The sequence below is a fragment of the Mauremys reevesii genome, linkage group 16 (assembly GCF_016161935.1).
Source record: "Mauremys reevesii isolate NIE-2019 linkage group 16, ASM1616193v1, whole genome shotgun sequence".
NCBI classification, from domain to species: Eukaryota; Metazoa; Chordata; order Testudines; family Geoemydidae; genus Mauremys; species Mauremys reevesii.
In genome coordinates, this window is record NC_052638.1 from 39,797,148 (window position 1) to 39,818,990 (window position 21,843).

The 21,843-nt window shown below is 51.4% G+C and overlaps 1 protein-coding gene and 1 long non-coding RNA gene across 7 annotated transcripts in view; both read left to right on the forward strand.

Moving 5' to 3' along the window:
• The first annotated feature begins 3,568 nt into the window (after nucleotides 1–3,568).
• LOC120384709 lies at nucleotides 3,569–10,028 on the forward strand. Its single transcript, XR_005589048.1, has 2 exons — nucleotides 3,569–3,706; nucleotides 8,537–10,028. It is a non-coding gene; the product is annotated as an uncharacterized LOC120384709 (long non-coding RNA).
• A 1,622-nt stretch (nucleotides 10,029–11,650) lies between these two features.
• The window catches only part of ZC3H18 (zinc finger CCCH-type containing 18), a 61,368-nt gene continuing 51,175 nt past the window's right edge, over nucleotides 11,651–21,843 (forward strand). For 4 of the 6 annotated variants that reach the window (XM_039503566.1, XM_039503569.1, XM_039503571.1 and 1 more), the window contains exons 1-2: nucleotides 11,651–11,670; nucleotides 20,478–21,082. In XM_039503566.1, coding sequence (XP_039359500.1) covers nucleotides 20,492–21,082 — 591 coding nt within the window. In that variant the 5' untranslated portion in view covers nucleotides 11,651–11,670; nucleotides 20,478–20,491. Of the gene's footprint in view, nucleotides 11,671–11,908; nucleotides 11,930–11,992; nucleotides 12,021–20,474; nucleotides 21,083–21,843 lie in introns of those variants that run through there. The other 2 variants (XM_039503568.1, XM_039503567.1) reach the window with 2 other exon arrangements.

A 21,843-nucleotide genomic window follows, 5' to 3' on the forward strand; every position in this document is an offset into this window, starting at 1 on the left:
GTGCTGAAACCAACCGCCCAGAGCGGCAGGGACAGAGCATGCTGCTCCTTCTCCTCTAGAAGGGAGATGTGCATTATATGCCCCCGACAGGGCAATGCTTAGATACCATGGGGATGGGCCCAATAGGACAGAGAGAGTAAAGGCAGAACTTGATGATTCCCTGTTCTGTTCATTCCCTCTGGGGCACCTGGCACTGGCCACTGTCTGAAGCCAGGACATGGCTGGATGGACCTTCGATCTGACCCATACGGCCGTTCTTCTGCTCTAAGTGGCTGCATGGGAAATGGAGTCTCTCCACCTGCTGGTTGCACCCCTGGTTTCCCGTGGAGTCAATCCCAGCATAGGGCTTCAGGCCACCGCAGAGAGTCTCCCTCTGCCAGGGCCGTCCTGCAGCCTGGAATGAGGATCACGGCTCTGGCTAGGGTGGGGGCATGGCCAATGGGTGAAGCTCATCCCCACCAGTAGGGACCCTAGGATGCCCCCCAGGGGTAATGAAATCTGCCCTCCCCATTAGCGCTCTCAAGGGAGGGTAAAGGCAGGACACAGGTGTCACTCCTCGTGGGGAAGCCGGGGGCTTTGCTGCAGCCAAGGGGTCTCCAGCCCCTGTGCTAGTTCGGGGGGAACCTGGCTCAGTGGGTGTTTGTTTGACTAGGACACTGACTACTAGCAAACGGCAGACGCACCAAGGAATCTCAGCTGGCGGCAGGTGGGCTGGGGATCCCTGTATCAGGGCAGAGGCTTTGTAGGTTCAGAGGCCAGTATCTGGGGTAACTTTCACAGCCCTCGGTGGAACAGCAGCATGGGACGGACTGGGCATGGGCACGCCCTAAGGGAGAGGGGGTGACCCAGCTCTCAGCATCTTTGGGCAAGGCCCATAGGCTCGCTCTGTACCTCGCTGTCTCCATCTGTACAATGGGGGTGTTGGCGCTTCCCTACCTCGGGTGGGGGTCAGGTGCGGGATTAGTTAATTAGCTCGTGGAAATGTCGAGTGCCCCCTAGTCCGTATTCCTGGTGCTGTGAGCACCGGGTGGGGGTCCAGCCAGCTGGGCCATGGGGCATTGGGCAAGGGCCTGTTCAGCTAATTCAAGAGAAATCAGCGTTGGGACAAGACCAGGGCTCTCGCTATCCAGGCCCATTGGCCATGTGGCTCCATCGGTGAGTTACACACACTTCCTTGTCTCTTTCTCGGGGTAAGGACTCCACAGTGGTGTCTCACGACCCCATCCCCAGGGAACTGGACATCCTTTCCTAGGCGGGGGCTCTCCTCCGCTGGGAGCAGAGGGGACCAATCAGTGATTTCACTCTGTCGCTCCTCCGTCCGTGGCTAAGAACTCAGGCTCCTGTGTGACTGAACAATGATGGGGCCACGGGGCACCAGGTGAAGCCAAAGACACCAGGCTGAGTTGCTGCTTGCTTGCTGACTGATATCAAGATCAGCATGACGCGCCTTAGACTCTCCAGAGCCCACAGATGGGGAGAAAGGGCTCAGACCCATCTCTCTTGTATGCAGCTGCCTGAGAAGAGGAGAGCGGTTCCAGCCAGGAGTGGAGGGGAGAGAGTGGGAGGCAGAGCAAGGTAGATGATTCACAACAAATCATTCATTCAAGGATTTTGCTGCGTCTCTCGGGCCGCTGGTGAGCAGAAGATCACGATGTTCCTTAATGTGTTTGCTGGGGAAGATGATTTGCCAGCTCACTTACACAGCGCCAGGGTTGGCACGGCAAGGGCAGCGTGCAGCCTGGATTGGGTGTCGGGAATGCTGGCTGTGTTGGTTGGGCCTGATGCCACGCGCCACTCATCCGCGTGGCTGGTTCTGATCCCAGGACAGGAGAGTGCCACTTTTCAAAGCGGGGTTCTGCTGTGATCTTCATGGCTGGGGAGTCAGAATTCCCCTTCCCTGAATGTTCTCTGGGAGACTCACTGTTCCCACCAATGTTCCTGCCAGGATGCCGTGGGGTTGGCTAGGCCAGAAGGTGAGGTAAGCTAGGGAGCAGATAAAGTCCTGAACTCTGGGTCAGTCCAACTCCCTTTGCCCAGGGCCAGGAGCAAAGGAACTCACCCCCTGGGAACAGCCACTGGAGCTTTTCCAGCTCCCAGCAAGCAGCGAGGGAGAAGGCCCACCTTTCGCCCAGACCATGGGCTGCTGCCATGGGCTAGGCAGGGAGCTGGCCTCTCCTTGGGAACACCCCCCCACACACACACACTGGGATGGCAAGGGGCCACCTTCCCACTTTGTGCCACGCGGATACAAGAACCCAGTGGAAACTGATTCGGTTAACAATGGGAGCGAGTATTCCCAGGCTCTAGACAACGGGGGGAGCCTCGGCCAGACATCGTTTCTCAGCACCCTTTGCCCTTCTCCAGCCACTGCCACTGAGGACCTCCAAGGGGTTTAACACTCATTACCCCAGCACTGCAGAGAGGGAGGGAGGGAGGGAGGGAGGAAGGGGGTGGCATGACTCCCCCAGCTTGCAGGGCCTGCTCACTCCCAGGCGTTGATTGCTGTTAGTACGGTGTCACATACATGCAGAGCTCCGAATGGGCTCGTCCTGGCACTGCCCAGACCCCTGGGGAGTCAGACCGGCCTCAAGATGTTTAAGGAGACAAATGGCCAGATCCTCAGCTGGTGTGACTCAGCATTGACTTCGCTGGAACTCCCCCAGTTCACACCAGCTGAGGATTGGGCCCCTTGTGTATGTGGCACAAAGGACCCACCAGTTTTGCAGCAGTCGCCCGCCCCCCGGCTAACCAAGCAATCGAAAGGGGAATGGCAGCCAAAGCAGAGCCAGTGCTGCCTCGTCTCATGGAGAATGCAGGGCCACAGTGAGTCCGGCGTTGAGTTAAACAGTTCGAGGAAGGCCTGGGCCTGTGCTTTGCTGAATGGGTGCCTGAGCAGCATTGAGAGCTCCTTTACATACAGCAATCACCCTGGTCAGAACATGGAAACTGACCTGGTGGAACAGCCCAAGGATCTGTCTAGTGAAGCAGGAAGCAGGACTCTCAGGAGCCCACCCCTGCCTGCACGGACAGTTGGAGAGATTTCCCTGCCTCCTAGAGAGTTTCTCTCTCTCTCTCTCCCCACATGCAGATACATATATATATCATGGATGCTAAACATCCTTCCTGCCTGCAGTGACAGCCTGGGCTCCATAGACTCACTGGTGGAAACTCAGAGCCAATGTTTAGCCTTTGGATTTCCCCAGGACTGGGATAGTTTAAAAAAATCCTAGGGCCTCCCGAACCACTGCCTGCTGACTGCACTCCAGGCAGAGCCAGGGGGCACTATATGGTCCATACATTGCATGTAGGGCCACACTGCGCCAGAGAGTCCATATGCTCTGTGCAGGAAGACACTGTGCTCTATGGGCCTCAGACTTTGCACAGAGCATAGCTGTTCTCCATGGGCCAGGCATGCTGTGTAGGGCCAGGCTGGGCTTTCCACACAGGGTGACCGTGATGGGGTGTTCAACTCCCCCCGCCAGGCAAGGAAAGGTTAAAACAGCTTTGGGCTCTGGCAGCCCCGCCCCACCACACCTGCCAGTCTTAAAGGCGGAGCCTTGAAAGGGAGGCTCTACATTCAGTAGGGCCCAGCCTGGGAGGTGAACAAACCTCTCCCTGTTACCTCCCAGCCAGGAGTGCTGCAGGGATGGAGCTGCCTGGGGGTCCTGTGAACCTTGAGACACTGCACCGGGCCACGGCTCATCAGGTATCTCCCAAGGGGAGGAGGCCAGGGACCAGTTTGGACTCTTTTTGTGTTGTGCTTTTCCTCCAAGGCCTGCGGGGGCTGGGAAGAAGGCCTGAGGCAGGCTGCAGCAGGACATAGTTCAGGGAAGAAGCAGGCGGTCTGAAGAACCAGACCATCATCACCTGCTACAGGGGCCCTGGGCTGGAACCCAGGGCAGGGGCGCTGGAGCAATGTGTATCCTGGGGGTGCCGAGAGCCATTGAGCCAACCTGTAAACCCTGTCTGGGATGGAAGCCACTTCAAGCCAGGGGGTGCGGCAGCTCCCCTAGCTCCAGCACCTATGCCCTGGAGCAGAGGGAGGGGCTGGGTTCCCCTCCAGACCACCAAGGAACGGCTGGGAGATGCCCCAGGGGTACGTCTATGCTGCAGTGGTGTCAGAGCCCAGGAGATTCAGAGACCACTCTCCCTGCCCCCTCCTGGGGCCTCTGTGCCAGGGCTCCAGCCTGAGATCAAGCGTCTACACTGCCATTTGTAGCCCCACAGCCCGAGTCAGCTGAGTCGGGCCAGCCACGGACGTGCTGCGGGTCTCTCAGTGCAGCGTAGACGTACCCAGTAACTAGTGGGCCTTGAGTCGGGCTGGAGACCAGGCACTGGGCTGACGTCCCCCCAACGGGCAGGGCTGAGTGGGACTGGCCCGTCCAGACGCCCGCAGCGCGGCATGGCACACGGGAGGGAGCCCCCCGGAGGAGCGGAGATACGCTGCCCTGGCTGCCTGGCAGCCTCCCTTTTGGATTGGGTTGGAGCTCCCCCTTGTGGCAGATTGGATCCATACCAGAATGTATGAACTGGGAGATGTGGCTAGAGCCGTGGGGCTCAACCTGTGTATCATTGTGGGCGGCAGGCTGAGAACCACAGCTCCCCCCCCCCAACCCCTCAACAATCCCCATGCCTAGTGCCCCTGCCCAGAGCCGTGCCAGGAGCAGAGCCTGGGTGCTGGGCCAGGTAGCTGGCACCCAGACCCCCGCGTGGGACCAGGCAGCTGGACCCTGCAGCAGGGCCAGACACCGGACCCCAGGAGCCCACCATGCGGGGCTGGGCAGCCTGCAACCAGACCCGACCCCTGGATCGGAGCCCCACCTAAAACCTGGGGGTGCTGCAGCACCCTAGCAAAACTCTAGATCTCAGAGCCCTCCACCCGCTCAATGCCCAGAGCCCCCCCACCTATACAGACCCACTCTCCTGCCCCCCTGTGGCACTCATCACTGCCCCCCTGCTGGCAGACACGCTCCTGCAGGCTGCCTTACTCACTCTTCCCCTCAGCCAGCCCCGCCCCTGCCTGACCAGTGCCACACATTTTGAATTGTTTTTTGCACACAGCTAGGCCTCCTGCGCCTGACTGAGAACCGCTGGGATACAACCAGCTCTAGGCCCAGTTCTGCCCCAGGTTAGCTATTCTGGGTGTGGGGGGGAGGGATTTACTACCCACACAGTACGATCAGGGCAGCCCCTAGCATGCATGCAGTTCTAGCCTTCTGTTAGTAACCCTGCCCTCACAGGAATATGCCGTGCTGGTACAATGAGTCCATGCCAGGGGGTTGTACCAGGGAGGCCATCCCACTGTAGTGAGAGTGATACCACTTCTGGGGGCAGACAGGAGTTGGGAGCAGAAAGAGATGGGATCCAGTTGAGGAAGGTCTGCTAAGGAAGCTAAGTCATCACTGGGTGAGAGGCAAAGTATTGTCATGTCTCAAATGGGCTGGGAGGCGGACAGCAAAGAGCAGGGTTAAATGGTCCCTTTTCACCTGGGCAAAGGCATTACCAGCAGGGCCTCCGGGTTCCAGGCTAGGTCCCATGGTGGTTGATATGTTCATTAGTGATCCGGCAAGGGAAGGGAGCCGGGAGACAGGAAAATTTCCCAAAGACACCAAGTGATTTGAGTTAGTCAGTGCCAGAGAAGTGTGAGACCTGAGCAAGCCAAGGGGTGGGCAACAGGATGGCAAATGCAGACAGGTTGAGGAATTCCCAGCTGGCCAAGGCCGGGGGGGGCGACGAGGAGGGGGCGGGCAGCTGAATGGGGCCAGGAAAGCTCAGAGAATCAAGCCCAGGGTAGCCACAGCGAGCTCAGGGCTCCCTTCTTTGTTTCCTCTGCAGGTGCCCGGCTGTCGGGCTCCCATATGCCATTTCCACTGAGCTTCTGGCCCCACCATTTCTGGAGTTTGATGCCTCTCGTGGGTTGGTGGGGGCAGGGGGCAGCTTGGAACCGCAGCCCGGCCATGGTAAGAGACAGGCAGGCAGCTGTGGGGAGCCGTGGTGGATCTTCCACCTGCCCAGGGCAAGGGGGCCTGAGCAGCCCCCGGCCAGCTCCACAGGTCATCCCGCTCCCACTCGCCAGGCCAGTGTGGAGCCCAGCCGGGAGCCAAGGGGAGCCGCGGCGGACTCTCCACCTGCCCACCATGTGGGGATGGGGAGACTGAGAGCAGCCCACCCCCCACGCTCCCCTCCCAGCTGAGAGCAGGTGGAGGGTCCGTGACTCTCCCTGACCGGGCTCCACTGGGAGGATGCCTCGGAGGTGCACCCCGGCCACAGTAAGTAGAGCCCTGCAAATCCAGGGATCTCTGCCGCCTGCAGATAGGATTCTGATACACATTTTTGTATCTGCTCAGGGTTCTGACTGTCAGAACTGCAGGTGAGTGAATGGATGGGTGGGGGTAGATGGCAGGGTGGATGTGTGGGAGGTAGATGGGGTGGATGGGTGTGGGGATGGGTGGAGCGGTGTGGGGTAGCTGGCTGGGTAGAGGTGTGGGGATGATGGTGGATGGGGTGCGGGGTTAGATGGCTGAGTGGAGGTGAGGGGATGATGGGGGATGGGGGTGGGGGTAGATGGCTGAGTGGGCGTGGGGATGACAGGGGATGGGGTGGAGGGTAGATGGCTGGGTGGAGGTGTGGGGGTAGTTGGCTGAGTGGAGGTGTGGGGATGATGGGGGTGGAGGGTAGATGGCTGAGTGGACATGTGGGGATGACGGGGATGGGGGTGGATGGCTGGGTGGAGGTGTGGGGAGGATGGGGGGATGGGGGTGGGGGTAGATGGCTGAGTGGACATGTGGGGATGACAGGGGGATGGGGGTGGAGGGTAGATGGCTGGGTGGAGGTGTGGGGATGATGGGGGATTGGGGTGGAGGGTAGATGGCTGGGTGGAGGTGTGGGGATGATGGGGATGGGGCTGGGGTAGATGGCTGAGTGGACATGTGGGGAGGATGGGTGGATGGGGTGGGGGTAGATGGCTGGGTGAAGGTGTGGGGGGTAGATGGCTGGGTGGAGGTGTGGGGATGGCTGGGTGGATGGGGTGGGGGTAGATGGCTGAGTGGATGGAGTTTTCACCTGTCTTTGATCTCCCTACTTAAAGATGGCATGTTGCAAACAGTATCAATTTGCCACAATGTCTGACGCTCCCCTTCCCGCACCTGTTAGTGCGGAGTCACCCCCACGCCCCGCCCCCCGTCGGGTAGTTCTCGGGGATCCTGGGTAACTAACTGCCTTTCCAGACCTCACACCCCAGCCCTCGGTGGAATGTAGAAGGCAGGGTCTCACTTGCCATTTCTTTTCCCCACTTCTCAGCGAGTAGCTCATCCAGGTGCCACCCTAAACCCATTGTCTCCCACCTCGGGGCAGCCCCCCATCCGCCCACTGTGGGGCTTCTCAACTGTCTGCCCAGCTCAGTGGGCTTGGTACGTGCACCGTGCCTGGGACACGGGCTAGAGCCATGATATTCCTCATGTAATAGTCCTTGGCCTCCCGTCTCACCAAGGGTCCTGACTGCACCTGGAGGCAGGCTCACGGGGTCAGCTGAGGAGCATGGCACCATGCCCCGCAGTGCATTTTAGAAGCTGCATTAGGAGACGGACTCAGCTGCTCCAGTGCCTTGTTGGAGGCTCCGGCAGCCGGATCCATGCACAAAACACTTCTTCACTTGAGCATGGTGTTGCCATCTGCAGCTGGGAGCAAGAAACACCCAGTCGAAGGGAGAGAGATGCATGTTTAGGTCCTTCACATGCCCAGCAGCAGAAAGTCTGGCCTGTGGGAGGCCCAGGGCTGGCTGGGGCAGAGAGATGCACGGATTCAAAGCCATTCCCAGGAACCCCCATGCTGGTAGAGATCCCAGGACACCCTGGCAGGGGATAAGCGCTCTGTAGTCACAGGGGTGGGGGCCACCATATGGAATATCAGAGCTGGCTCTTAAGGGAGCCCAGAGCAGCTCAGAGTCTGTGTCCCATCTGCACCACAGGCTGGGTTTTCTTGGGGTGAGCCCAGCAAATCGTGGGGCAGTTGCTTGTAGAATCCTTGACAGAGTCTTCCAGAGTCTGCCTGCTCCCAACTAGGAAGAGCGAGGCTGAGGTTAGTGACTCCCCGGGGGCTGGAAGGGAGGTGGTGCAGTCAGGGGCCAGCCCAGCCCTCAGCACTGGTTGGAAAATCCCTCAGGAACAGCCAAGGTGAAGGGACCCCCTAAGCACACCACTTCTCGCCCTGACGTGCCCCCCACTCCTCCTGATCTCCCCAGGCATAGCACTTGTGAGGGGGGCTTGTGAGAGGGACAAGAGGTTCCCTATGCTGGTAATATTCCCTGCAGGTTCACACCTGCTTTATGGCCCTTTTCACGGGCAAAGCCAGCACAGAGACATCTCAGAGCAAGGATGAATTGGCCCCACTGGAGCAAACCAGGCTTTTCTGTGATTCTCACCCCGGGTACCTTGGGTTTAGGTCAGTGTCTCAGCGCAGAGAGTCTTCTAATGCTCGGAATTAAGCTCTGTCAAAAATATTAACGACTAATCAATTCCCATTGGCTTGTAAATTACAGACCCTAACTGCCATTTGAATACCACCCAAACACCCAGGCCCATTCCGGAGCTCCTCAGACCTCTGGGATGCTGTAACAAGGAAAGAAGAATGGCCAGAGCAGAGCATATGGTGTGGAAGGTGAAATAAAACAAAACAAAACCCAGGCTGTTTTCCCTGAAACAAAATGCTGCAGGCTATGGGAGACTCCAGCCGTAAGTGGTACGCTAACCACCCTCACTTCCAAACGGAGCAGCACCTGAGGGTTTTATCTTCGAACCCTTCAGAGGGCCACTTTGCAAAAACTCAGTGTGAACAGAGGCAGAAGAACTGAACAGCTCACAGTGAACCAAACCAAGATACTCTGTTCCTCTGCCAGGCCTCTTCTACACTGGGTTTTTGGCCCCTGGGATAGCTGCACGGGTGCAAAACCCTCGTGTCGACACAAGTTGCAGTGGCATAAATCATGTCTGAACTAAGGGTTTTCCCAGTGCAGCTACCTGATGGTTAAAACCTCAGGGCCAAAGTCTCTGCTGATGTAAATTGGCACAGCTCTATTTGGATTCAGCCCCAGACAAGACCTCAGATACAGTTGAGCCTGGGCACCAAAGATCAGATCTGGATCAGGAGCTGACTAATCCCAAGGTTGGGAGTGTTTGGATGTGGATCCTGGAGCTTGACTTTCTTTTGTATCAAAGAAGATAAAGGTGGAAAGGATCCTGTTATAGGCACCAAGGGAAAACACCCTCCTGTGCCACGTTCCCTGACTTTGGGTCCATCACTCTTCACCCCATCTATCCATCCATTCCCACTTGGATCTGATCCTTCTGAAGGGTGAGAGTTGAGTTCTCAGCTTTAGAGGGAACACTTTTAAATAAACAAACACTGACAGGCAGTCCTTGACATCATGAATAACGATAAGATAGCACCAAGGGGCTGAGCTGGTGTGGTCCCAGGACAACCAGGTAACTAGCCAATGGCTTGATAAGGTCAGAAGGGCCCTGACCTGCCACTGCCACTCACCACCAGACACTCCCCCACATCCTGCTGCAGTCTCTCATAGCTGGGTTTCTCGGATCTAAGCGTTGCCTGGGGCTGGGAGCTCCATCAGGGGAGACAGAGAGTGTGAGGAAAGTGAAAGTGTCAGAAATCTCACTCCAGACCTGACACGCAGCATCACCTCATATTCCAGTTCTGAGCATCCCAGTCCTGAGCCACAGCCCCCTCGGCTATTCTAAATCAATGGTGGGAGAAATTACCAATGGTTAGAGCAGGGGCAGGCAGTCAAGCGAGCTGGGTTTTATTCCTGGCCATGTCACTGACCTGCTGGGTGACCTATGCAAGATTCTTAACCTCTGTCTCCTTCCGTTTTCCCATCTGTAAATACAGACATTTGCTGTAACTATGTTAACTCTGCCTCCTACAGATGGTATCCTGCCATCTTCCCCTCTTCGCACACAGCATATAGAAAATATGCACCCGTGCATTGCTTTTATAACTTACTGCATGCATGTCTCCACTACCATGTGCTGCTTTAACACTATATGTACCATCTCTCTTTTCAAATGCAAGGATACTGTGATATGCTAGCTCTGTGTCTAACAATCCACGGAGAATTGGTGGCCACATGGAATCATAAGGCCAGATTCTGTGAGGTGCTGAATATAAACCGATCACCTGGCACGTTCAGGACTTTAATGATGAATGGAGGGTGATTACCTTCAGTATTTGTCTATTCAGGAATTTGTAAAATCCTTGTTTTCATGGTGTGCCTGGCTGGAAAGCAGGCCCACCACTACACAATTGTCACACTGAGACATTCTCGGGTTTGTGAATGAAGCTCTGTGTTATGGAACGATGATGCCATCTGCTTTTCCGACTTTCCCAGGGCTATCATGACAGGGGTGAAGTTAAGGTGATTTGGGTTCCTTGCTCGATAACGGCATTTAACTTTAATTCTGCATTTCTATGGGATGCTTTTTGTTTTGTTTAACTTTAACATTCTTGAAAGACAATATACACACAGACTTCTGCTCTGGGCCTGCTGTCTGTGTGCACCTAGTACCTGCCATTGTGCTGCATAAGCATTGGGTTTCATTGTTGCATTGACCCCTATGCATTGTGCTGTGCTGCATTGCCTTGCCTTTCAGTGCATGGTGGGGGGATCAGGGTGGTGCAGGGTGTTGTGTAGCACTGAACCCTCTCGCAATAGAGCAGGATGCAGGGCACCATTGCATGTGGCGTGTCACTCTGTGAGTGAGTGAGTGAGTGAATGGATCACACACATACTGCCCCCCCAGCCTACTATACACACACACACTGCCTGCCCCCCGAGCCTGCTACACACACACTGCCTGCCCCCCCAGCCTACTACGCACACACTGCCTGCCCCCAGCCTGCTACGCACACACACTGCCTGCCCCGAGCCTGCTACACACACACACACACACACTGCCTGCCCCGAGCCTGCTACACACACACACACACAGGCTGCCCCCAGCCTGCTACACACACACACACACAGGCTGCCCCAGCCTGCTACACACCCACACACCCAGCCTGCCCCCCCCAGCCTGCTACACACACCCGCGCACTTCCTGCCCCCCGAGCCTGCTACACACACACACACACTGCCTGCCCCCCGAGCCTGCTACACACACACACACACTGCCTGCCCCCCGGGCCTGCTACACACACACACACGGCCTGCCCCCCCCAGCCTGCTACACACCCACTGCCTGCCCCCCCCAGCCTGCTACACACACACACACACACACTGCCTGCCCCCCGAGCCTGCTACACACACACACTGCCTGCCCCCCGAGCCTGCTACACACACACACACTGCCTGCCCCCCCCCCGCCTGCTCTACACACACACTGCCTGCCACCCCGCCCGCTCGCTCGCTCGCTCCGCGCACGCACACACACACACTGCCTGGTGCCGCTGTCCCTTTAAGGCCGGCCGGGTGGGGGCGGGGGCGCCCAGCTCCGGGAGGCTGTCGCGTTCCGATGATGTCACACAATGGCCGCCCTGCGCCGCCGCCGCGAGTAGAGGCCCCGTCCCGCGCCGAGAGCCGGAGCCGCCTCCCCACCCGCCTCGGAGGCGCTGCCGCTCCCCCCCCCCGCCCCGCGCGAGCCGCCCGCCCCCGCCCAGGTGAGCAGCCGGGGGGCGGCCTAGCCGCCTGGGGGGGCTCCAGGGAGCCGGGCGCCTGGGGGGCCGCCCCGGGCTCCGGCCCCCGGGCAGGGGAGGGGCTGGGCCCTTGGCGCGGGGCGGCCCGGCTCCCAGGATGGAGGGCGGGGGCAGGACCTGGCCCCACATGGGGATGGTGGGGGCAGCGGAGGGGCTCGGGGCTGGCGGGGAGCCTGCCCCTGAGGGGGGGCTCTGCGCCCCAGGCGGGGGGGCCTTACTCCAGGTGAGGAGCGGGACCCCCGGAGGGGTCTGGGCCCCCTCCCCAGGACGGGGTTGAAGGGAGGAAGCTGTATGGAGAGGCGGGGGCCTGCGGGGTGAGTGGGTTTGGGGGGCTGGGTGAGGCACTGGGGAGCTGCACTAGGACCTGAGTAGGGTGGGGTTGCAGCAGCCCTGTCCATGGGTGGGCAGTGGAGGTTTAGGGCAGGGTTGTGCTGCAGGTCAGGGGTTCTCAACCTTTTTCTTTCTGAACCCACCCACCCACCCCCCGACATGCTATAAAAACTCCACCGCCCACCTGTGCCACAATAACTGGTTTTCTGCATAAAAAAGCCAAGTACCGAGTTAAGAGGTAGCAAGCAGGATATTTGCCTGGGGCCCCAATAAAGCTACATTGCTCAGGCATTGGCTTCAGCCCTGGGCGGCAGGGCTCCAGGCTTCAGCTCCATACTGTGGGGCTTTGGCTTTCTACCCTGGCCCTCAGCAAGTCTAATGCTGGCCCTGCTTGATGACTCCCCTGAAATGTGCTTGTGCCCCTCCCCCGGGGGGGCCCCTGGACCCCTGGTTGAGAACCACTGCTGCACCCAAGTGGCTAGGTGCAGGTGGTATCTGGGGAAAGTGAGGGCCTGAGCTAGCATACCCACTGGTAAATATATGGGGAGATGATGGATTATTTAAACTGGACAGCTTGTTCAGAATTGTGGATAGATGCAAAGTGACCTTAAGTGAGACAACGCTTTACTGATGAAAACCCTTCAGGGCTGTCTGGAAAACATGCTCTCTGGAAATCCAGATGCTGCTCTCTATGCTTTTAATGCATAATGTTTTACATCTAAACTTGTTTTTCTCTTGTCGCTTCTTGTGACATTGCATATGTGGATTTGTTTTAGAATTAATTTTGCATATTAGGAACATAGGTGTTGTGTTACTGAACTCATAAATTAGATGCTCTAACCCTTTTGTTTAGAATGGTAGTCTTTGCAATATAGATAGCTATGCCCTGTTGGGTTGTTTCATCTGCACAGTGAAACAGTAGCACTATGGCCTCTCCATGATATAGCTATAACCACGTTATCAGCAACTGTAGTTCAACTCTTGTTTCTAGGTTGAGTTCCCTGAGCAGTGTGGACAGAGTTTTTTTCCTTAGAATTGTGCTGCGGAGTTATTCGCTAACTTGATTTTCAGGAAAATCTGTCAGCAGTGGTTCAACTGTTTTGAAACAGTTGTTACTAGCACTGTTCCAGCAGTAGCATGAACTAGGGCAAATGTGTGAATTCTTTCTCCTGATCTTCATAGGGTTTATCCAGAGCGTGGAAAGAAGTTAAGATCTCTTCCTCGTGTAAACAAACTCTTACTAACCATCTCACTCAACTTATTTTAATGCAGTTTAACACTGAAACCTAATTATTAATGAATAATGTACTTAATACGTTTAACAACTTCATTTTTATTCTCTGTAGTTAGACTGATATGCCAATAGTTTAAAGTGGGAATTTCACAGATTACAGATATTAGAAAAGCTTTGCATGGTCCAACAGTAGCAGCTACAAGATTATGGGAGAGGTCAACTAAAGGAGACCCCTAACAATCGTTTCAGCAGCTAGGGGGCTACCTCTCCCACAGCCTCCTAGCTGTACTGAGGAGGGATGTCTTCTAATCCTTTCTCCCTCAACTTCTGTTTTATAAAGTGTCCTTCTCTCCAGGGCCTGCCTCTGATGCTCAGAGCTCTCTGAAGTCCCCAGAATGAAATTGACCTGTTTCACTGATGGCTCGTGGAATTCCAATATTGAAATTGACAATACTCTGATCGGGGGGTTCCACTTTGCTGTAGTTTGGAGAGCCTGAGCAGTTGCAGAGATGCTGGAGCTGAGGGAGACATTACTTCATGGGCTTACACTTTGTTCATGTTTGGAAGGTTTTCTTTTCAATAATGATGGTTAAACCTTTTTAATGAAAGCTTAGATGCTGTAAAAATTGATGACATTTGCCCAAGAAAGCTTTTCTATTAGTCCCGGGAGACTGGATTTTTCAAACATTTGCTTAAACAGATTTTAGTGCATCTAGGACAAAACTATTTTCAGCATAGTTACAGAAAGCATTCTTAAGACCTGATGACAGCAAGTTACTGTTTTCAGCACCAGTTCAGTGGACTTACTGCTAACAGATTGTTTTCAGCAGCTGGTCAGTTTGCTATTGTAGGCAGAGCTTAACTTTCTGTAGATTTAATTGAGTATACTACTTAAATAGTTGTACCTTTTAACCAGTTTCTGTCAAATATTGCTCAAATAGTGGAATTTTCCTTCTGCAGAAAGAAGAGCTCTAGCAACAGATTTTGATTAACACCTACTTTAAGACAGCTTGTCCAAATAAGAAACATACATCTCCAGCCATTTAAAACATCTTTGTTAAAACTGGATAAATTCTGCCCTTAGAGTGATGTGGGCTGCTCCTGTTGATTTCACTGGGATATGCATAGAGCAAGAGAGGACTGAATTTAGCACTATTTCTTGTCAAAGGCATTGACAAGGGCCCTGAGCCCAGAACACTAAGCTACCTTAAATTCCATTGCTGTTATCTTCTCTCTAAACTATTTCCCGTAGATACTTCTGTCTAAACTATTTCCCTTATACACTTAACTCCACACAAAGAGGGCAACACTGTTAGTTAGAATCCAGCCTCTCTGTTCGGTCAAACCGTGCTGCAGTAACTCAAGAACATGAGTACCAACCTCAGGGCAGACAGTTAAGAAGCAGGTCACAAACCTCAATTGGCTGAGAATTCTATACTTAGTTTTCCCCAACCATTTATTAAGTGTAAACTCCTCAGGCACCATAACAGCCTAACTCTGAAGTCACACACAGTCCGCTTGGGCATTCCAATCTATCTTGCCATCCAGGTAACCTTGCCTTTGTGGTAGATAGTCTTTTGCACCCAAAATCACAACAATGTTCAGTGAGTGTTGTATTCAGGTCCCAGGATATTAGATAGACAAGGTGGATGAGGCAATATCTTTTATTGGACCAACTTCTGTTGGTGAGAGAGACAAATTGAACTCTTTGTAAGCTCGAAAGCATGTCTGTGTCACCAACAGAAGTTGGTCCAATAGAAGACATTACTGCACCCACCTTGTCTCTCCTTTGACAGTGTTACTTTTCCAGACAATAGGAGTTGAGCATCGTCTTGAGCACAGGACCAGAAGCTTGGAATTCCTGAGTTCTAATCTAGGCTCTGTTGCCTTGGGCAAGTCAGGTTAAAATCATATTTAAAAAAATAACATCCTTGTGTTATGAACAGTACTTTGCTTAATAAAATGGAAATAATTTTTAAAATCTCTTCACTAGTTAAGCTGTTTAATATTGCGTTTGTTTCCATTTCCAAATTTCAGTGTGGAATTTCTCCTGCATAGCTCCAGTGCTGTCTTGTTTAACTTGCAAAAGTGCAGAAGAATACTTTTATATTAAAAAAAACTATTTAAAAAAATTTTAAGAACATTTTTATTGGTCTTTGGTTTGGTAAAAGTTTGTTTTAACATAACCAGAAGTGGGATAAATATGAACAGACTGCCCTTTTCACCTCTCCTCAGTAAGCAGATCCATTTTACATACTGTAAAAATGAGGATAACTTAAATACCTGCAGTGATGGTCTGAGGATTTGTTCATATTTACATCCAAAAACCTACATTAAAACAACACTGAGTTTGCAAAGTCAAACACTCAAAAGTTAGGAAATGCCAGAACTCAGGTTGTCCATGCAACCTTAATTTTACCACCTCATGCACCTGCGTTATGATAGTCTTTTATTGCATGATCACATTCTATTTTTTCCTCGCAGGATATCTGCCTCATTCTGTGCACGGAATGGGCCCGCTTTGGGGATGAATCAGGACTGTGTAGTGAATGAGGCTTTTTGCCTTTAGCACTCCTGCATCATGTGTCACAGATCTGGAACATGTACAGTGAATGAGGCAGGGGATTGCAGGAAAAGAAGAATGTCACTGTAGCAAATTGGATTCTATTCCTGCCTCTGCCACAGAATTCCTATGTCATAGGCAAGTCACTTAAACCGAAGTTTCCATAGGTAGCCATTGTGTGTTCCTCATTTTCTGGGTACCGAACATGAGACACTTAGGGTCAAAGTTATGAAAATGCTGAGCACTCACAGTTGCAGCTGAGGTCACTGGGAGCTCTGCTCTGAATAGGCAGACCCTTGGCATCTCAAATTGGGGACCCTACATTAGTGCCACACTTTTGACGTCACCCTTCTGCAGTCAGGTCAGACCGTTTCCTCCTTTATGCTCCCTGGTGTGGAGGGAGGAAGGCAGAGGCTTTGAAAGCACAGGAGAGACAGTCTCCCTGCTTTCAGTTGTGGTGCCACAACCCTTGGCAGCAAGGGAGGTGCAATTGCAGGGAAGGTCCTGCTCAGCCTCTGCACCCTTGCGATGGAACATGTTCAGTTGCTCTGTGGGGATAACATGTGCACAGTCCAGTCACATGTAGAAACCGTGAAGGATGCAGAATGTTCAGTGCAGGCAGAATCTTAGGGGAATTTAGCTACCAAAGTCTAGCAAGTCTCTACTGAACGTATGTGAACTAGATTTTTTTCAAAGGCTTATAACTTGGCCAAATGTGGGTGAATTCTCATGGGGCCAGCACATCCCTGGCACCAGAACAACCCTGCCTGCCAAATTGAAAATCCCAGATCCAATGCATGAAGGCATTTTTTTAACTTGAGTGAAACCAACATTTTTCTACAATCCCATTCTCAGAAACAACTGAAATGTTTAGTTGAAACTTTCAGGAAAAACAAACAAACAAACAAAACAGCCTGGTTCAGGCACTGATTCAGATTAAAGTTTGGCAAAGTTACAGGCAACTAAAAACAGGGTTTTCTAATGGAAAAAGTCAGGTGACCTTAAACAGAGGTGGCCCCACCCATAAATTATGAAGTGGTTTATTGAAGGTAGTATTTATTAATTGGTTTATTGCCACATAACTCTAGGTTATAAGTCCTGTAGCATTATATGTGGATTGGTAGTTCTCCAAAAAAAAAAATCCATTTTATTTCTCACAAATTTGCCTTTAACCCGTTATAAACTGGGCCAGTTTTGTAGCATGAGGTTCAGAGTTATTCCTTTTCTTTGAACAGATCTGTTTAGTTCACCTCCACTCAGCCAGTCACAACGCATCTCTTCCTGTCCTATTGTACTTCTGTAATACTGCTCCAAATAAAACCCTTGTGGTGTTAGCACAGCTTCCTCACTTGTTTCCCTCCAGCCATCTGGACCTATTTGGGGAATCTGAGAACTCGGAGACAAGTGTGTCATCTAGGGCCTAGGCATCTCCATGTCAGCCAGGGCAGGATTGATGGCTCTGGTAGGGTGGTAAATGCTGTCAATCTAAACTTCTTGGAGTACAGTTTAGGCTGGAATTTTCACTAACCTTCATTTCATTGAAGGAACAACAGTTAGTGGCCTACAAGGAGAATGGTGGCCACTCCTGTCCCCATGTTAATATAAAAAATTGTCACGCCATTTTATCTTCCCACATTTTTCCTTGTTCTAGTTTCACCTTGTGATTCTTGTGGTGGGTTTTCTTGATTTCCATATAGTTGCTTGTAGCATAATAATCACAGCATTTGTTCGTCTGGGCATAGTTTTTCTATTGTACTGGTGAACTGAGGCAGAGTGATGGCCATGGAGACTGACCAGCTGACTGAACCGAGGGCCCTCTGTGTATCCACATAACAGCAGGCAGTGCAAGCTTCCCATGTGCGCTGCCTCATCAAAGTAGCTTTAGAGATGCCCCAGCAGACGAGGTTTGAGGCCGGTTGCTGAGGATCGGTATGGGGAAACTTGCAATGCTGCTGCTGGGAAGCAGGAAATATGTAATGAACTAACATGAACACTTGCCTTTGTGAATGCTGTTGTTAAAGACAGCACTGGTTTTATATACATTTGTCCCTTCCATCACTTCTTAGTGGAGCTCAACAGGAGAGAGAGGTACCAGGACTAGACTGTGGTCTTGTAGTTTTAGGAACAGCCAGCAGAGGTGAACGTTTGTACTCAGCAGCTAAATGGATAAAATGAGCACAAGCACATTTTCTCCCACTCCCTTCACATCCCCTAACCTGCATCCTCTTTTTAAACAACTTGTTTGCAGCAGGTTAGAAAACAAATAAATTCCCCTATCTCATCTTTGCTTGACAGTTTGGACATTTCTCCAGGCCTGTTAATGTTGACCTTTTATGTGAGATGTAACAAATTGTAAGTAAATTGCCATGCATGTGCTGGAAAGGGTAATTTCTCAGGCAGTTAGATAATTAAAATTGTCATAGAACTGCTCTTACAGAAAGTAACAATTTGTGACTGACATTTGAGTTCAGCATCAACCTTTAAATGTTTTTGAAAACACAATTTATTTGAAATCCGTCCCATAATGCACTTAACTGCCCAGAACTGCAATTAGCGGGAGGCAATTAGCTATGTTTTTATTGAGCTTTTAATTTCTTAATAAAATCACAGAGTTGGTCATTTGAGAAAGCTCTGTGTGCTGAGAACCACTAGAAACTACTACTAGGGCCAAAATGTGTCTTTACCATAATCTCAGTGGTAAACTGGGCTGACTGGGAGTGAGAGCGATCCATGCGGGGGTGGGGGGGCTGCTGCTGGAAGAAGGCACAAAAACAAAAGGAGGGGGGAAACTAAGGCTCTTTTGTTGCTGTTTTTAACATGAGGAAACTGAGAAACTCAGGCTAAGCAACTTGCCCAAGCCAACACAGCAAATCGGTAGCAAGAATTGGAGTTCCAGAGTTCCTGGTTTCCTATCCTGGGCTCTATCTACTAAACCATGTTGCCTATAACACCCTTCCTGCCCCATATCAGTGCTGAGATCCAAATTCCTTAATAATTAGCCAGGGTTTGGTGTTTAAAATTCTGAGACTTGTTGTTTTTTTCAGTCTTAAAATCTGTTTAGATTTCATGGCAGTCTGCTTGACCCCTAGTGACCTAGCATGCCCCTGTCATCGTCTATTGCCTACCTCTAAGGTAAATGGCAGCCTTTTTTGCTACAGTCTGGGTCAAAGAAACTCAGTAGTGAAGAGTGAGTGAGCTAGTGTTTTGGACCAGGAGAGGAGAAAATACTGCACAGCTGACTGGTGGTGGTAACTCTTTTTCTTCACACAGAAGTAGAATTAATGGATACAAACTGTTTGAAGGAGACATGGGTTGTCTCCTTAAAGAAGCTCCCTTCTGCTTGGTTTAATATAATATTTTATATGTGTAGCATCTTTCATCTGAAGAGTTTAAATGTAAACTGTGAAAATCTGGCACTTTATGCAGCTCTCAACTGCAGTTGTTCCACAAAGTAGATCGCTGAAAGCTTGTTCATAATGGAGACGAATCAGTTGAGTGAAGCATGATGCATATTTTGGGGGATGGAATCGGTTTGTGAGAGGAGTTTAATAAAACTGATTTGCAATCCCATGATTTTTCTTTCAGCTATAAAGGTACCGTAACAAGCCTAATACCAGTTCTTCTCTTGACTTCTGACTTCTGCCTCCTGCCCTCCAAAACCTACATTATTATAGAACACTTTTACAAAGAAAAGTCAGACTATGTGTGCATGCATGCGTGTGTGTACACACATATACATATATATATAAAATTAATGGTGAATTTAGTACTTTGGAAAAGCGTCAGATTGACAGTGCTGGGAACTTAAAGCCTCTGTTTAATCATGCCATAGGTACAGGACTGAGAATACAGTATGAACTTTCCCATGCTACACCATTAGTTTGCCTCTCCAGCATTCTGGAGGAGTAACCTCGATACCCAGTTTAGACCCATGCCCATTCAGTCCTGGGATTCTTCTGAGACTGCCAACTGGTGCCAGGTATTGTGGTGTGTCTGGTGATACCTTAACCCTGAGAACAAAGTATGTATCCGCACAGAGTACCAAACAGCTATCAAATGGTAATAACTTTACCTGGAGGTCAGAAGATCTATACCTCATTACCAGTTCCCTGGGCCATCCAGTCCTCTATAAAGTCAGCCTTTTCCTTTGTGGAACACACATGCGTTTGCTGTATTACTTCTGAAATACCTTCTGCCTTGCCTCCTGACATTACTGTACTTTATCTCTTCTATTATAAGGAGAGACCTAATTGTTAAATGTTCATATTGAACATACAGAAAAAGACATGATGCAGCACATGGATATATTTGATATTGAAACGTTTACTTAAAGATATTTTAGATACAGTGTTACTATGTAGAGAGGGCGGTGCTTAGACATCGTTTTGCATTCTAAATTTAACTTTATTAAAAGTTTCTTAATAATCTAAACCAGCCACACACATGTGCAGTTCTTGTTTTGTCTTTGCTCTGTCCAATATGTATAGCTCTTCTCTGCTAAGATATTAAGGTAAGCCCTGACCATGCATTCAGGCAACACCTCCCCCAGTAGAAAGATACAAACTGTATTCCTGTATTTTATACAATGAGTGAGGACAAGGTTTTTGTTCCACATACTGAATGTATTGTGTTTGCCCTTAGCAGACTAGCAAGTACTGATGGATGTTTCCGACAGCCCTGAGCAACACCCCTGCTCTCCCGAGGAGGAGGACCAGCAGCTCTCAGACGACGAAATCCTGAAAGAGAGTGGCTCAGATCGGGAACTGGATGGAGAGGGTCATGGCAACATTCTGGAGGAAGAGGAAGAGGAGGATGCAGCCAGGGGACTGAGTCAGGGCGAAGAGGAGAACCACTCAGATGAGGAGGACCACTTAAGTGAAACCAAGTCTCAGGACTCTGACAATAATGAGCAGAGCAGGGAACTGAAGAGCTCCCCGTGTCACAAGGAGGAGGAGGAAGACCGGACAATTGATCTTGGAGACGAAGCATCCTCTGTCACTCGGGAACTGGATGAGCATGAATTGGACTACGATGAGGAGGTTCCCGAGGAGTCAAGTGCTGCTGTTCCAGAGGATGAGGCAGAGAAGGTGGGGGGTGAGGATGACGAGGAGGAGGAGAAGGGAGACGATGCACCTGAGGACGAGAAGAAATCCAACAGTAAAAGCGATGATGAAAAGGATGGCCAGGATCCCCTCAAAGAGAAGAAGAAAGAGGAAGATGATGGAGAAATTGATGATGGCGAAATTGATGTAAGTTTGAGTTATCCTTAGACAAGGGAGGGAATTCAGCAATGTCTGGGTGGGGTGGGGAAATCTGTTGTTCTGCCCTTGGATTCAGAATTAGCTGGCTCTTAGGCTGGCGTGCCCTGAATATCTGTCTAATTTATGGCCTCTAACTACTGTAGGCTCTCAAACTGTCCATCACTGCTGTCCCTCACAAGCTCAGGTTATGCCCCAGCATATAAATGAGATGCACATTTCTGAAAAGGAAGGCCTGCTGTGTACATAACTGTGACTTCAGTTGCTGTGTACTCTGGAAAAACTTGTTGCGCACAACATCTGTAAAGATGTCTCAAGTAAACTTGGTCCTGATCAGTGCACAGGGTCTCCAGAACTTCAGATTTCTACCTTTGCTCACAAAGGACTTTTGGGTAATGCTATCACCTAGTTAGCCAGCCACATGCTAGGCGCTTACAAGCTATGCCATCACTTATACATTGTTAACCTACCAGGCTATAATGGCTCCTGCGGATGGGTTGTCCGGCATGTGTGGCAAACCCAAGTGCTTAAAATAGATTGTATTGTTTGTATTGCAATAGTGCCTTAAAACCCTAGTCGTGGATCAGGACTCCATTGTGCTAGGCGCTGTACAAACAACATAACAAAAAGAGCTGACAATAGAAGTAGGTTGTTGTCTGCCGCTTTGGTGATGCGCACTTCCTGTGGTGACTGACCTGAGTTTGTACTTGGAAGGGCAAAGTGAGCGATCCCATTAGGAACTGTGGTCGATA